The 14,533-nt window shown below is 39.0% G+C and overlaps 1 protein-coding gene across 1 annotated transcript in view; it reads right to left on the reverse strand.

Moving 5' to 3' along the window:
* Positions 1-11,595: 11,595 nt before the first annotated feature.
* Positions 11,596-14,533, reverse strand: part of pdgfd (platelet derived growth factor d) — a 50,613-nt gene continuing 47,675 nt past the window's right edge. Inside the window, exon 7 of the mRNA XM_061782872.1 lies at positions 11,596-14,171. Within this exon, the coding sequence (XP_061638856.1) occupies positions 14,037-14,171 (135 nt within the window). The 3' untranslated portion in view covers positions 11,596-14,036. The remainder of the gene's footprint in view (positions 14,172-14,533) is intronic.

The following is a 14,533-nucleotide window of genomic DNA, read 5'->3' on the forward strand; positions in this document are numbered from 1 at the left end:
ATTAGCATAACATCAACATATGTACTGTATAAAGAATACAACATAAATGTATTCAGACCTGTGCCTACAGTCCAATCAATCAAATAGATTTCATCATTTTTTTCTTACAATTGGTGAACCAATAAGACCTTGACTGATAACTGAGGACACATACATTATTACCCCTCAACCAAAGATGACAGATCAGGGGTGAGACTTGTACTCTGAGCATCTGAGCATACCATCTTCTTCTGTTATTATGTAATAATTCAATATTTTAGTGTGTTCTACAATGGCATGACCTTAGTTAGTGTCTGGCTTGTCTCATAACCTGTGTCACACACTAATGTGTTATCGAAAGCGTAAAATACTGTATTTAATCAATTTATTGCTCTCAAGATGAAAAGAGCAGCAACAAAGGATAGACTTTATGTACGATTTAAAATGATACCTGGATACAAACTCTGCTCTGAAAAGAATGCAGGCGAGGACTAGAAGATTTAGAGGATTATGGATTACTTTGGGTTACTGTCAAATTCACTGGGACTTTTGTAAGATGAAGATGTCCTTCCCACAGCAAAATACTGTCGATACACAACTGAGAGGCTATCAAAAAAAAAAAACAATAAACCATTTTCGGCACTATGACAACTATGTCAATAATCTGACCAGCTGTCAATATACAATTTTGTAAATCCCTGGCTTTATTTTAGAGGGACAGTGCATCTTGTCACTGTGCTACCAAGCGGGTATTTGTATTACAGTGTTCCCCCAGTATTATCATGATTCATCCGTTGCACCCCTGCTATAAGGCAGATTTTTAATACTACTTATGAACATTCACGCTACAAACATTTCAGACATATGACCACATCCCTGTAAGTAAAATAAATAAATAAAATAATAACTTTTGTTTAAAAAAAAATTGTTCGAATTTAGAGTTGCTTGCCTTTAGTGTAGTACCGCTTTGTGCCACAGCATGCCAGGCAGCACTGAGGTCTACCGGGAGAGATGGCGCATAATTAACACCAAAAAAAAAGACAAAGCATATCCCCTGCTCAACTGCAGTAATATTTGTTGTTCCCACAGAGCAGAGAGAATATATAATATATTAGTATTAATGTTTTGTTGCTGCTTCGATTGTGTAAGTAGCATTTGATAGTGTACTGATATTAAGTATAACAGCATGCAGTACGTGCATGCTAATCAGTGCCTGGGAGGGATATTGCAGAAGGAGAGTGTTTTGTAAAACATTCACATGAGAATCAACCCGAAGCCTTGTGTTTCTTTTATTGAGATATAACACATTCGACTGTATATGGTGTCAGAATGCGGGCACTTTACTGTGTGTAAAGTATTGCGTTAGGCAACATTAACTGCGTGGAGTAAGTCTGATATGATCCGATCGTTAACGTGGTTGGCAGAGGCTTAGCTCAAGCTCAGCGGCGAACGGTAGGCAGCAGGCCTACACTGGAGCCTGGAGAGAGACGGGGAAATGACAGATCAAATATTCTTCATCCCACCATCTGGTAACTTCAATATCGAGGAGCCGCAATCGGTAAGACAGTTCAAGAGAATGGCATCGGGGCTAAATTGAACATTACAGAGTTAACTCTCTCCTGTCCGTGATGGGCGACATGAGTGACAACATCCCCGACACACTGCCACTAATCGACCAACAGAGAGCTAAAGCCGTCTATGTCGAGGTGGCAAAAGCCTTTGATGAATATTTAATAGCAGAGTAGAGAGAGAGGGAGAGAAGAGAGAATAGCAGAAGCAACAGCAAGGAAGGCTGGCAGTGAACTTTATCACAGAGATCAGAGTGGGGGGACTCGAGTCACATGACTTCCATGCGAGTCAACTCAAGTCGCTGATTTTGACTTGCGACTTGCTTGGCTAAAACTGATCAAAGACTCGACTTAGACTTAAACTACATGACTTGACAAGCCAATATGTGTTTTTTTTTATTTGAACGTAAAGTTATTTGATTATTTTTTGAATTATTACTTTTTGTGTCGTGCGTGCCACCAATCTGGCCATCTGGCAAACCAAGCCACCAGTACGCCCGTATCGTGGAGGAAGTTCCAAAAGATTACATTTGGATTCACGGATTATCTTTTTGATGAAATCGGGAAAAAGACAAGAGCAACATGCAAGGTTTGCAAGATAAAGACACAACTTCGAACAAGGCGGAACTTCATCTTTCAGATGCAGGTTAACCAGGTAAATTTGCTTCACTCATCGCTGATCACAGATTAACTAAACCGCATCAATTATGGATTCAAGTGAGAAGACAAAGTGATTGACAATATGGAGACTGAAAACTGGAAAATGTATCGTTAAAAATCGGAGATTGCAATTTTAGCATAGATGTACACACAGACTGAATCTTCAGGAGCAGGTTGTCTGCCATATTTGATGTGGCAGGGCAGGTCCATCCGTAAACGAATGCAAGTGATGGACTGAATGTCATAAAGCGACAATCACATCATGATGACAATCATGATACAGCCCTTGTAATACAAGTGTACCTAAGGTTGTGGCCACTGAGTGTTCATACCCAATGACATATTTTATTTTGTAATGTCACATGGAATTTACAAAAGTACAGTTTTAAGGTGGGTGGGTGGGTTGTGTGATGCATGGCACGGGCAGAGAACCACAGCACAAAATCATTAGTGAAACATTTTCCCATCAAGTCCGTTCAGGTTTGCGTCTCTTTTCTATGACTGATGATAGTCTGACTCAAGAGTCAGGGAGCAGATTTCCTTTCATATTGGACATGACCAGGCCAACACCCACACTCACACACACACACACACACACACACACATGTGCGCATATTCATTACAAAGAAACACCTCAGGGCAGACCTTCCAGTAAAAAATGTTGCCTCAGTGTTCTTTAAGTACCCCCTTCCTTCCCTCCCCGAGTCCCATATAGTTCTAATTGAGTCGGTAAAATATAGTTTTGGTGTCAAATACGATAGTTTTTATCATTTTCTAATAATTTACATTAACTGTACTGTATCAAAACTTACTTTCTCACATTTAATGCATCTACATATTGGAATTTAAAGTTGTTGTTTTTTAAGTGAGTGGTTATGTTTTTATTTAGTTTTTAGCCTGGATATCACATTAACCATATGCCTAAACAAGTTCATGATAACTAAAATAACTTTGTCGTTTTGACTTTACTGCATTAGTATAACTTAACCTAACCAACCGTGTTGGACGGAGATTTTTTAAAGGACGATATTTTCGTTACTTGAGAGGGTCTTCACCCAATGTATACAAAAGCATTTATGTAAATACTGTACGCCCACGGGTAAGTAACATTTTTCCTCGTTATGAACACCTGATACAGTAATTGACCACCGTCGTGTTTTTGGTCGTCATATGCGACTGGAAATGTTGTGTGAGCAGGAGAGTTAGCCGCAGGTGCTTCCATCTTAAATTCCGTCAATATGTATTGTCAGTGAAAAATATGGTTGGCCACAATAGTCTCCACTCATTTACTGTTCAGGGTGAAAATTGCAGTCGGCTATTATGGCCCTGGCCCACTCCAGAAACACTGCAGGATTTCCATTTAAAATTAACAAGGAGATTTATGTAGTTCCTTTTTTACTTTTCACCACATACACCGATAATTACTCAAATTGTGGTTTTGTAATGCCATTCATTCATCTATTTTCTGTACTGCTTATTCTCACTAAGGTCGGTAATAAACATTATACAGATGACATAAGTCTGCATGAATCATACAGTAAGAAAAAAGTTCCATATACTACAAGCACCATTCAGTAAATGTACATACCTAGGGCTGTCACTCGATCTTTTTAGAATCGATGGGCTTCAACCCTTAAACTTGGTACTGAGTGTATGGTATAAATTAGTATAGCAAAATGCGAAATACTAAATGGTTAACATTTACTCTGTTACATTTACTCAAGTGTTTATTATGTTTTAGATTAAGTGATATTGTTCAGCAATAAGTTGCACATTCATATTTTATTTAGTTGTTTTTACTTTATTTGATGGTCATGCTCTGATTTAAAGATATAGTATGTAAATCTGGCGCCCCCCTAAGCTCGAATTCTGCATTACAACAAAAGAACAGAGGCGTCGCTTCAATATGACAGGGAATGCATGTTATGCCCCTTATATGTGATTCAAAAACATTTTTACAATGTTTTGAAGGACATGCGTTATTTCCGCGCCGTCACTTGCAGTGCGCTACGAACTGGGCCAGCGCGGGAAATGAATAGGGCATTCGCTCAATATAAAAAATAAGATAATGACAAATACAGCAAGATGTTAGAGAAGCTGAATGGCTTCATCAGCATTGTGTCATCTCCTCTAGTAGTTGCTTAGGTGAAAATGACTATTTTAACAAAAAAAAATTGTTGATTATAGCTTTAAGTTATTCAACAGTTACTCAGTACTTTAGTCGTTAGTAGTTTTTTTTTTTTTTTAACGGGGTACTTTCTTACTTTAACTCAAGGATATTTTCTTACTCTTACTCAAGTAATTCGAAGGGCCACTTTTTACGTTTGCTTGAGTCACATTACTCTAAAGTCACAGTAATTTTACTTGAGTACAATATCTGGCTACTCTAGCCACCTCTGTTGGATAAGAATTGCACTTAGCATTGGCGCGCTAGCGATTACCATTTTAGGTCAGAAACCACTAACTACCATTCAGTTCACTCATACTTATGTTATATAGGCATTAAACATCTAACAGTCTTAAAAGTCACTTACAGACGCTCCTTTGTCGATTTTGGCTAAGTTTATCATTGGCCCAATACTTTTTCCGTCTGTAATAAATGTCCGTGTCAAACATGGGTTCCGGCGGAACCTTTTTTTTTTGTTTTGTTTTTTTGGGTCAGAAATTTTGTGTCATCCTATTTTTGAAGTCGACTTAGCCGAGCTATTCAATTTCTTCCCCCAGCCGTGTTCTTACCTAAGAATAATTAGATAAGTTAATCTTATTACACAGCAATCACAGAAGGTGTGACAATACAACAAATGTGCACAAGACTTCTCTGGTGGTGCACCTAAAAGGTCATTAAAAATAAACAAAATCGCATCAGTTCACACGTAAAGGCGTCGCATAGTATTAGCAAAGAAAATACTGCACATCGCTAATATGTCCAATAACAAATACCGTAAGTACTGAGTTCAATGCACGCACAACACTTCATAACTGCTGTTACACTCTTGCATAACTGCTCGGTCTCAACTTGTCTCACTGCAGAAAAAGAAAAGGACTGAAGTGGGGGAGGGACATATGCCTCTTGATTGACAGCAGTAAAACCCAACAGAAGTTAGCAAACAACCCAAATACATGCAGTACCCTTTTTAACAATCAGTACAGAGAGCATTATTCTTCCACTTTTTGCTTTCCTGTTCAAGTATTAAGTCAAAGCACAATTTCTTCAGATTAGATTTTTTTGTAACGATCTTTATGGGAAATGTGTAGGAGTTGAAGTATACCTTTTTCTTAGGAAATGTAGTGGAATAAAAGTGAAATGTGCCAGGAATACAAATAATGACGTAAAACACAGATATGTGAAAATTCTATGTAAGGCATTTGTATTTCGTTACATTAAAAGATTGCTTATTTCTCCGTCTCTCTGGGAAGAAAATGTATGAATTTGCACATTCCCTTAAAACGTACAAAAAGAGAGATCTTTTGCCTTTTTTAAGTCAAATCACGAACTAGCAAAAGCATTATAACAATGGAGTGCAGCCTCCTCCTTTGTTTATCACTTCATGGACACTGCAATGGATTTTACCAGCAGCGGACGGGACTCTGGTCTATGGCCATGTGTTTGTATTGGAACATTTTGACGGTCACTATGGGTGCATGTATGGGACAAACAACACTGCTATGGCACTGATCCATTGCAGCATAGTGTACCTGCTGTTTTACACATACTAGCATAGAAGGGCTAACAATTCAAGCATGACCTTTCAGAGCACTCAAGGGCACCTTACAATTAACAATGATAATAATAACAAAATAAACATGGACAGTGGAGTGGAGGGGCATAGTGAAGTGGATGGAAGAAGACAGTAAGGGCGATTGTGGCGTTATGGCGTGGAGGTGCAAGGTTAAGGGTGACCTTAGAAGTCAGCATCAGTATTTTAAATTGGATGTGGCGGATTGAAAGGAGTCTGGTGATAATATGGGCAGCAAAGTTCTGGACAAAGTGTAGTGTGGAGAGTCACTTATAGTTGCCCAAACAGTACAGAATTGGAGAATCTATGGTAGGAATTGAAGAGGCAGTCGACCAGGATGACAACAATAAGGGGGGGAGGGATTATTATTACCTAGAGGGAGATTGTACTTAATGTAGATCATGATACATACAGTTAATAAAAAATTCAGACAGCTAACGGAGGCATCTTTGCTCCTATTAGGTTTTTTTTATGTCTACCCCTTGTGTGTGTGTGTGTGTGTTTGTATACTATTCTATATTTTAGAACATACACACACTCACAACCACCAGCACACAAAATACCTTCTGTTAAATTGCAGTAAATATTTCTCCGTTATCCCTCGGTCTTTGTGTATCTGTTATCTCAGATTCCTTTGCCCTGTTCACTTAAATAAATGTCACGTACCATCTTGATACCGCTCAAACGAACTTCATCAAGTTTTACTTTTGAAGAACTTGGAAGGAAACATCCTGCCTCGTGTGTGTCTTAGAAGTTAAATGTCAAGCTTTCATCAGCCTCAAAGTGTTTCACACACTTGCAGCATATCTTCAGCTCGTTGCATTTTTCTCAGATTCACCAAATGGTTTTTTTCTGCTTTGGTCAAATTAGCATAACATGGCTAAAACAAACCTTTCTGACCCTTGAGAGTATAGCGAGGCTAAGTGTTTCCGCTACACTTGAAGTATAATCATTTATTTAATTGAACTGTTTAAATCTGAGAAGTTGATTTGATTTGATTCTTTTAAATAAGGAAACCCACAATTGTCCACCCCCTGATTTCTCACATATGGCCTTTTTGCATAATTCAAACGAAATATCTAATATTTATATCTAAATGAAAGCTGTTCTATAATGTAGTGTGAAAGAGAAGGTGGGTGGAAGTGCTTGTGGACGTGGCAAGAATGTGCCTGGAGATCAGGGGGGACAGAAAGGATGGAGTATGTGTGTGTGTGTGTGTGTGTGTCTGTGTCATGTGGGAACATGAACTTCTCAGCTTTTCATATATCATTAAAGGAAATGGACATCGCAAGACGAAAACCACCTCCACACATCATCCTCCAAGATCCTCTGTGGGGTTTTGAGCCATCCACCAACTCTAAGGTGATGTGTGTTCTGTGGATGTTGGCGGGCATAAAATTAAGGAATTATTTAAAAGTAAAATAATGTGACTGCTGCATGTCAACTTTGAGATGTGTGTGTGAGATGAAGAGCAGCGTTGTCTCAGTAATGGGTTATAATCTCACCATTTTATTTATGTATTTTTTACTTGTCATCTGCACAATTCAGAAGTGTTGTCTTTTGTTTCTTATGATGTACCTGTTTGTATTTCAGTCAATTTCACACTCTAATTTAGATTTCCAATCATCTGTCTTCTGTTCAGACGAAAGATTTTCATTTTGTGAGTTGTAAAGGAAAGGAGAAGACTGAAGATTAGCTGAAGTAAAATAGAATATATGTGCATGAATGAGGGCGTTGGAGGGGGAAGAGTGAGGCTACAGAGAGAAAAAATAGCGAGGGTGGAGGACATTAAATATTTGGGGTCGACAGTCCAGAGCAATGGTGAGTATGGTAAGGAAGTGAAGAAATGGGTCCAAGCAGGTTGGAATGGGTGGAGGAAGGAATCACCCGCACGACTTGTGTTTACATTACAGACTCCGTAAAGAAACAACACCCAAAAAAAACAACAACAGCTTTGTCATGCAATGTAGTCTTGTGTTTGGTCAAATTTGGATGTACTGTATCAGCCCACTTCTAACTTGAGAAAAGACCTTGCGGTAAATGCAAATGTTTTGTTGCTTTGGCTGAAACATGCATCTTTTGGGGTATGTTCTGTAATCTCTCGCTTGCACACGCACACACTTTATCAATAAGTCTGGTCAGCAAACAGTTTCTTCATTGAGTCATTTCAGGGAACAAAGCAAATTCTGTAAGGTCTTATGCATATGTTGTTGGTTTTCGGCAGGTGTGCGTCTGGACTCCCATTGAGTATGAGTTTGAATGTGATTGGTTACTCCTGAATACAGCAGCCTCCAGTTTATAAGAGGGAGTTTCTCCTTGTGCAACCGGATTTACTTAGTTTTATTTTATTTTATTTATTTGACCAGGTAAAAGAATTCGGTTGAGACAAAACATCTCTTTTGCAATGGTGACCTGTCTAAGAAGGGATCAAGGTGAACAAGTCCAAGTCAACCACATACAAGATTATTTCAGTTGTTTATTTTCACCCCCCCCTTTCAAAATTATAAAATAAATAATTAAATACATCAATTCAGATGTGCAAATTCTAGCTCACATTAATGGTGCAAAAAGTTATAAAACGATTTATTTTGGTCAAAATTTTTTTACATGAAAAAAAAAAGCATTTTTTCAGGGATGTATAGACTTTTTATGTCCACAGCAGCCTTGTTTCTATTTTTGTAATCTCTGCTTGATGATCCTATTGTGCTGTTTAAAAAGTGGAAACAAAATAGTATCCGACCATTTCTTGGAGCTAAATTTACCATAATTTGTTATTTTATGAAAATTTTGTTCATTGTTTGTTATTCTATAAAGATTTTATCCATCCATCCATTTTCTGAGCCGCTTATCCTCACACAGGTCGCGGGAGTGCTGGAGCCAATCCCAGCTATCATCGGGCAGTAGACGGGGTACACCCTGAACTGGTTGCCAGCCAATGGCAGGGCAAGATTTTATTTATTATGTTTTAAATTAAGTGATATTGTTCAGCAATATCTGAAGCTGCTCATTCATATTTTATTCAGTTATTTTTATTTGACGGTCATGCTCTGATTTAAGTTACTCAACAGTTACTCAGTACTTGAGTCGTTTTTTCACTGGGTACTTTCTTACTCTTAAGTAATTATTTGAAGGGCCACTATTTACTTTAACTTGAGTCATATTATTCTAAATTAACAGTACTCTTACTTGATTACAATATTTGGCTACTCTACCCACCCCGAGTAACTGTAAAATTAATATTGGTTGTGATTGACACTATCAGAGAGGCATTGATTTATAAACATATTTATCGTTGAGGTTGTAGTTTGCAGTGTTTCTAAAATATTGTCCCCCTTATGTCACTAAATGAGGGAATCCAAATACAGCATTAGAAAGTTCTCAGTACTACACAGTCAAGTTCTACACCACTGCAAATGACGAAAACGATAACAACATTAGCTAAATTTAGTAGTTATCACGTCTGCCTCACAATTGAGATATGCAAGGTTCAAATTTCGGCTGAGGCCATCCTGAGTTGAGTTGGCATGTTCTGCCTGTGCTAGCGTTGGTTTTCTGCGGGTACTCCGTCTTACCAAACAAGCATGTGATTGTGATTGGTTGTTTGTATAAATGTGCCATCTGACTGACTCCGGCTCAGTCCAGATTGTGCCCCGCCTCTTGCCCCAAAGTCCCTCTTTTATTCATCTGTCCAGCTGTGTGCGATTTCTGTTTCATACATCTATCTATCTATCTATCTATCTATCTATCTATCTATCTATCTATCTATCTATCTATCTATCTATCTATCTATCTATCTATCTATCTATCTATCTATCTATCTATCTATCTATCTATCTATCTATCTATCTATCTATCATAGCACAATGAACACAGAAAACTTCGATCCACTACCAAATCTCATTACTGATTACTGGTTTAAAAACAGCATCACTCCATTTCTGCACCACAATGGCAACAGCAACACCATCAGAAAATGTATGACATAGAGGGAGCAAGGACTATTGAGACAAAGGTTGGAATAAAAGTGTTCAGATGTTTCCTTCATTCTTTTCGGCTTTCATTTGTTGGCTCCCCTGCTGCCACAGCAGAGAGATTTGTCCTGATATAAAAAAACATTGAAAGCACCACAGAAAGGGTGACAGGAATGAGTCAACAGGTGCAAAATTATTGGAAGAGAAGGCATAATCTGGATGACAAGGAAGGCGCAATAGAAGAAGGAAGTGTGTGAAATGGTTTAATCGCAGGAGGTCAAAAATATCTTAATGTGGTGACTGTTCGTAGTTTACAATACAGGAGCCCGGAGAAAAGAATGGATGGAGGACAAACATGAGCCTTCAGAATTGTTGCTATGACTGATGTAAATAGAAAAGATGTAAATATTAGAAATGTTGGATTCCACAGATGTCCTTTCCGATCCGATATTGAGTAAAATTGTAGCTGGTATCAGGGTACCCATCGTTTGCTCTTTTATAATACTGGGTGACTTATGGTAAATATTTAATTTCATAAATAATTGGTTTGAGAATCAATTTTAGAGCATAAAGAGCTATCAGAGCTATCGGTTTGTCAGTATTGATCCGCACTTCACTTGCCCTTCAAAACACAGGAATGGTTAATACAGCAACCGGGAAAACCCTTGAGCAATATACAGTGTTTCAAATTGGTTGTTAAGATTGCTTTTGAAACAAAGAACCCCTTTTTTCACATTATGTTTGGCCTTAACCACTCAGATAACCGTGATAATCAGTAAATTTGTACATTTTCAAGGTGTTTGTGATCTGCATCTGAGCCATGGCTTCAGTCCATCATAATTTTATAACTAGCTTTAGATGAATACTGCTTTATTTAAGCACAACCGTTTATTCTAAGTGATGGGATTTTGGTAAAAGAAAATATGCGTCACGAAAATTCTTTGGTACTTTTTTCTGTACAGTTTGTATTTTGCATTTAAGAATGGTACTTAAAGCATTGCTTGTATGAAACTTTTTTTTTTTGGGTTGAACCAATGCCATAACAGAATGTGAGACTTTATCATAAGGCCCAGGACTAAATTATTGGTGGGTTTGTTTTTTCTTTGACAATTTTTGGGTTTATGTTCAAAGTAATCCTTTGTGTTTACTTAAAAATAGGGAATAGAAGTTTCATGATAGAAACAGGTTAATCCTGAAACATTTTTTTCTTGTTCCCCAAGGCAGATTATGTTTGCCGTCCGAGGTTCCACTGTACGTACAATGAATCCACACACCTGAGTGTGTGTCACCTCAAATATTACCTCACATCAAAGCGCTTCTACACAGCCAGGAAATGGTTAACCAGAGGCTTCTGTTACAATCAATCACTGAATACAAAATCAACAATTAAATCATCCCTTCGGGCCACAGCAGCCATTCATTTCCATCGGACTTCTGCAGTGCTGACTCTGCTGACCTTATTGCAGATACATTGGCCTGAAAAGCAGGTTTGTGGTTTCCATGGTGACTCATGCACAAAGATGTACCAGACAACATCATAGAGCCCTTCTCCCTGTGGTTTCATCCTCTGCTTTCTTCCCCTTCCTTCATCGCCTCTTCATCTCGAAGATCCCTCCATTTGCCACAAATACGTTATACGCTACACATGATCAAACACATAGCAAAGACTACAAGACTCACTCATGCTAGACACATTTTATTTATCAAAACCATCCAGTTGTTTCCCCCCAAACAAAACAACAGAGAAAGACACAATAAATTAAAGCCTACAGTTTTCTCATGAATATTCCAAAGACAACAAAAGCAGCACTTGTTTCTTGCTCAAACATTCACTGAATTGACAGAGCTGACGTTAGTTGTGCGATTCATAAATGAAAAAAATAAAATAAAATGTAAGTCTGAACAGCTAGATTAACTTTCTCACATTCAGCGTGAATGTGGGACTGATGTGGTATAAGTGATGTAAAATGTGGCACACATAGCTTTGAATGCCATGTTGTTCTGTCGGATTCTGTTATTTATGGAAAGCCACTTTGGTGTGTGCAACACTGGAATGTGCTGACAACACTTTCACACTGAAATCCACAAAACACACAGACAAATATTGTTAGGATATTGTGAGGATTGATTGATTGAAGTTGATGACCTGATGAACATCTGGCTTCCAACCGACAAGAGCATTTACTTGTCAACAGCTTTGCCTGCAACTAGAACAAATGATCACTACATATAGAGAGGTATGGAAGCAGCTGGGCCTTCATATTTGCTACAATGAGTAACGGGAAGAGATTATCTGTGTCAATGTGATATGTGTATTACCGTCAAGTCGGTGCAGCAGCCCGCCACATCCAGCAGATTACACTGTGGTAGAAAATGCACAAATTTTGTTCTGTTTTTAAATTAGTGATTTCTTCAGTCTTCCTGCAGGTACTTGTTGTTGCCTTTATAATGATTGTGCTCCACCAACCCTGCATTGTACAAAGGCCGCCCAAACATTTCAGATCGGATGGCTAAAGAGTCAGTTCAGCATCCAATTATTTGTATCTCTCTTCCGAACAAAAGCGGAGTGCGTGTGATGAGAGGTGATGGCTGAGCGACAACAGAAGACTGTTGTTATATCTCACATCTAGGATATGTATGTGTGACATGCCAGCACACACAGACCACCACTGTACTTGTACACTGTCTCACACACTGTCACATGTCAAATATTCACAAGGTTGTTCGGGCTGCCTGCTTCCACACTGTTGGGAACCGTCCGGACCCCGCAGACAAAAGAAGCACTTCCTCACACACACACGCACGCATTCACGCATACACTCACTCACAAATATCATTCTATCATCCAATTCCCATAAAAGTGTGCTTAAAAGTGCTAATTAGAAGGTTGCGTGTGAAGAAACTGATCCTTGACAATTGAAAATGCCAACATGAGCAGACTGGCTGAAGGGGAAAATGGCAGAAAATATGGAATCATTTCACTATTGGTAGCTTAAACAGTCTTCAGCGCTTTTGAGTCGATATTAAAGTGTGTCTGACAGACTTTTGGTCCAATTATCCAGACGAACATTTGTGAGGTAAGATGTCACCTGAGATGTCCCGAATCACAAGCTCTGTTCTAGTTCATTCCAATAGTTTTTGGCGGGGTTGAAGTCAGGGCTTTACGGTGGTTCTTCCATATCAAACCCATTCATCCATGCTGTTATTTATCTTTCTTGGTACATAGGGCCACAGTTATGCTGGAAAAGAAGAGTCTTCCTCCAAAAGTTGTCAAAAATGTCTTTATAGGGTAAATAATTCACAATCAGGGGGATTATTTAATAAATATTGTTTGAATCAGAGGTGTGTCCCACTGTTGGCCATACACGATTGTGTAAGTCATGAAAAAATATTTGCAAACATCTGCCAGGGTGTCTGATTTATTTTCTTCTCTCTCTCTCTCTCTCTCTCTCTCTCCCCCCGCTCTTCTGTGATGTTTATTGGGCGTGAGGTGCAAGGTTTTATCCGTGTTAGCAGAATTCCCGGTTTAGTGACTGGAATGCCCGGAATGCTCAGAAAACTGGGCAGAGTGCAGTAGCCTGTGCTGACATCTCCTCTGTTTGGTAGTGAGTGATTTGAGAGGATATGTGTGTGTGGATGTTTGAAGAGACACTGAGGGGGAAACAAAAGGGAGGGAACAGGGTACAGATGAAGTAAAGGACAAAGGGATGCTGGAATTCTTGCAGACAGGAATGTGTGCAAAACAAAGAAGGGCTTTGTGGAAAATCAGAAGGGTGGGGAATGCAGTTTTATAAATAACTACTTTTTTAGTCTTCAGGTACAAATGACCGTCATCTTGGATTCACAGTCCCCCTCCCGTCCTCTCCTCATTCCTTCCTTCCCAGTAGCTGAAAAGACATCTGGAGAGCCACTTAACTCACGCAATGTATTTGCATAGTTCATTATTGTAAGTTTTATGTTTATTCCTCTGGAGTACTTATTGTTACGTAATGTTAAAGGTTCTGCATCATCTGTCAAATAATTTCTTCTCTGCTGTATTTACTGCATATCTGGTTGCAAAACAGGTTTGCGGCAAAATGGCAGAAGGTGTCCAACAGTTCAAGATCGTTTGTGTCAGTATCTCAGCGAGGAGGCTGGGAGGGACAGGCACATTCACACTTGTCGTGGTGTGTGAGGAAAATCTCATCGATGACCCAGCGGACCCTTGTCCTGCGATGGCGCTGGAACAGAGTGGTCTCCGGGGCGTACTTGAGCACCTGGAAGAGACGGGGGACAATGAGCTGAGACAGTGCAGGACTTTCAGAATGTTTCCTGCGTGGCCATAAGCTATGTGGTCCCTGAGGTCTGAACCTCTGTTTTTAGTGATTGGCCATCATTTGAAAACTTTGGGTGGAAGATTGGGAATCTGCCAGCCACTTTGGCCTCCAAAATAAAAGTGATTATGTGATTTTCTTGAAATTTGCTTCAGGGGTCACTTTTAACGTGTAAACTGAAAGGGAAGAGATTTTTTTCTGTAATTCCCATCAGCTGCAATGAGTAAACACTGGCTGTGATGAATATCGGGGCTTCCCAAGACTCAAACAATGGGATAGCACACACAATTCTAAACTAAATCCTA

The sequence above is a fragment of the Phyllopteryx taeniolatus genome, chromosome 8 (assembly GCF_024500385.1).
Source record: "Phyllopteryx taeniolatus isolate TA_2022b chromosome 8, UOR_Ptae_1.2, whole genome shotgun sequence".
Taxonomy (NCBI): Eukaryota; Metazoa; Chordata; class Actinopteri; order Syngnathiformes; family Syngnathidae; genus Phyllopteryx; species Phyllopteryx taeniolatus.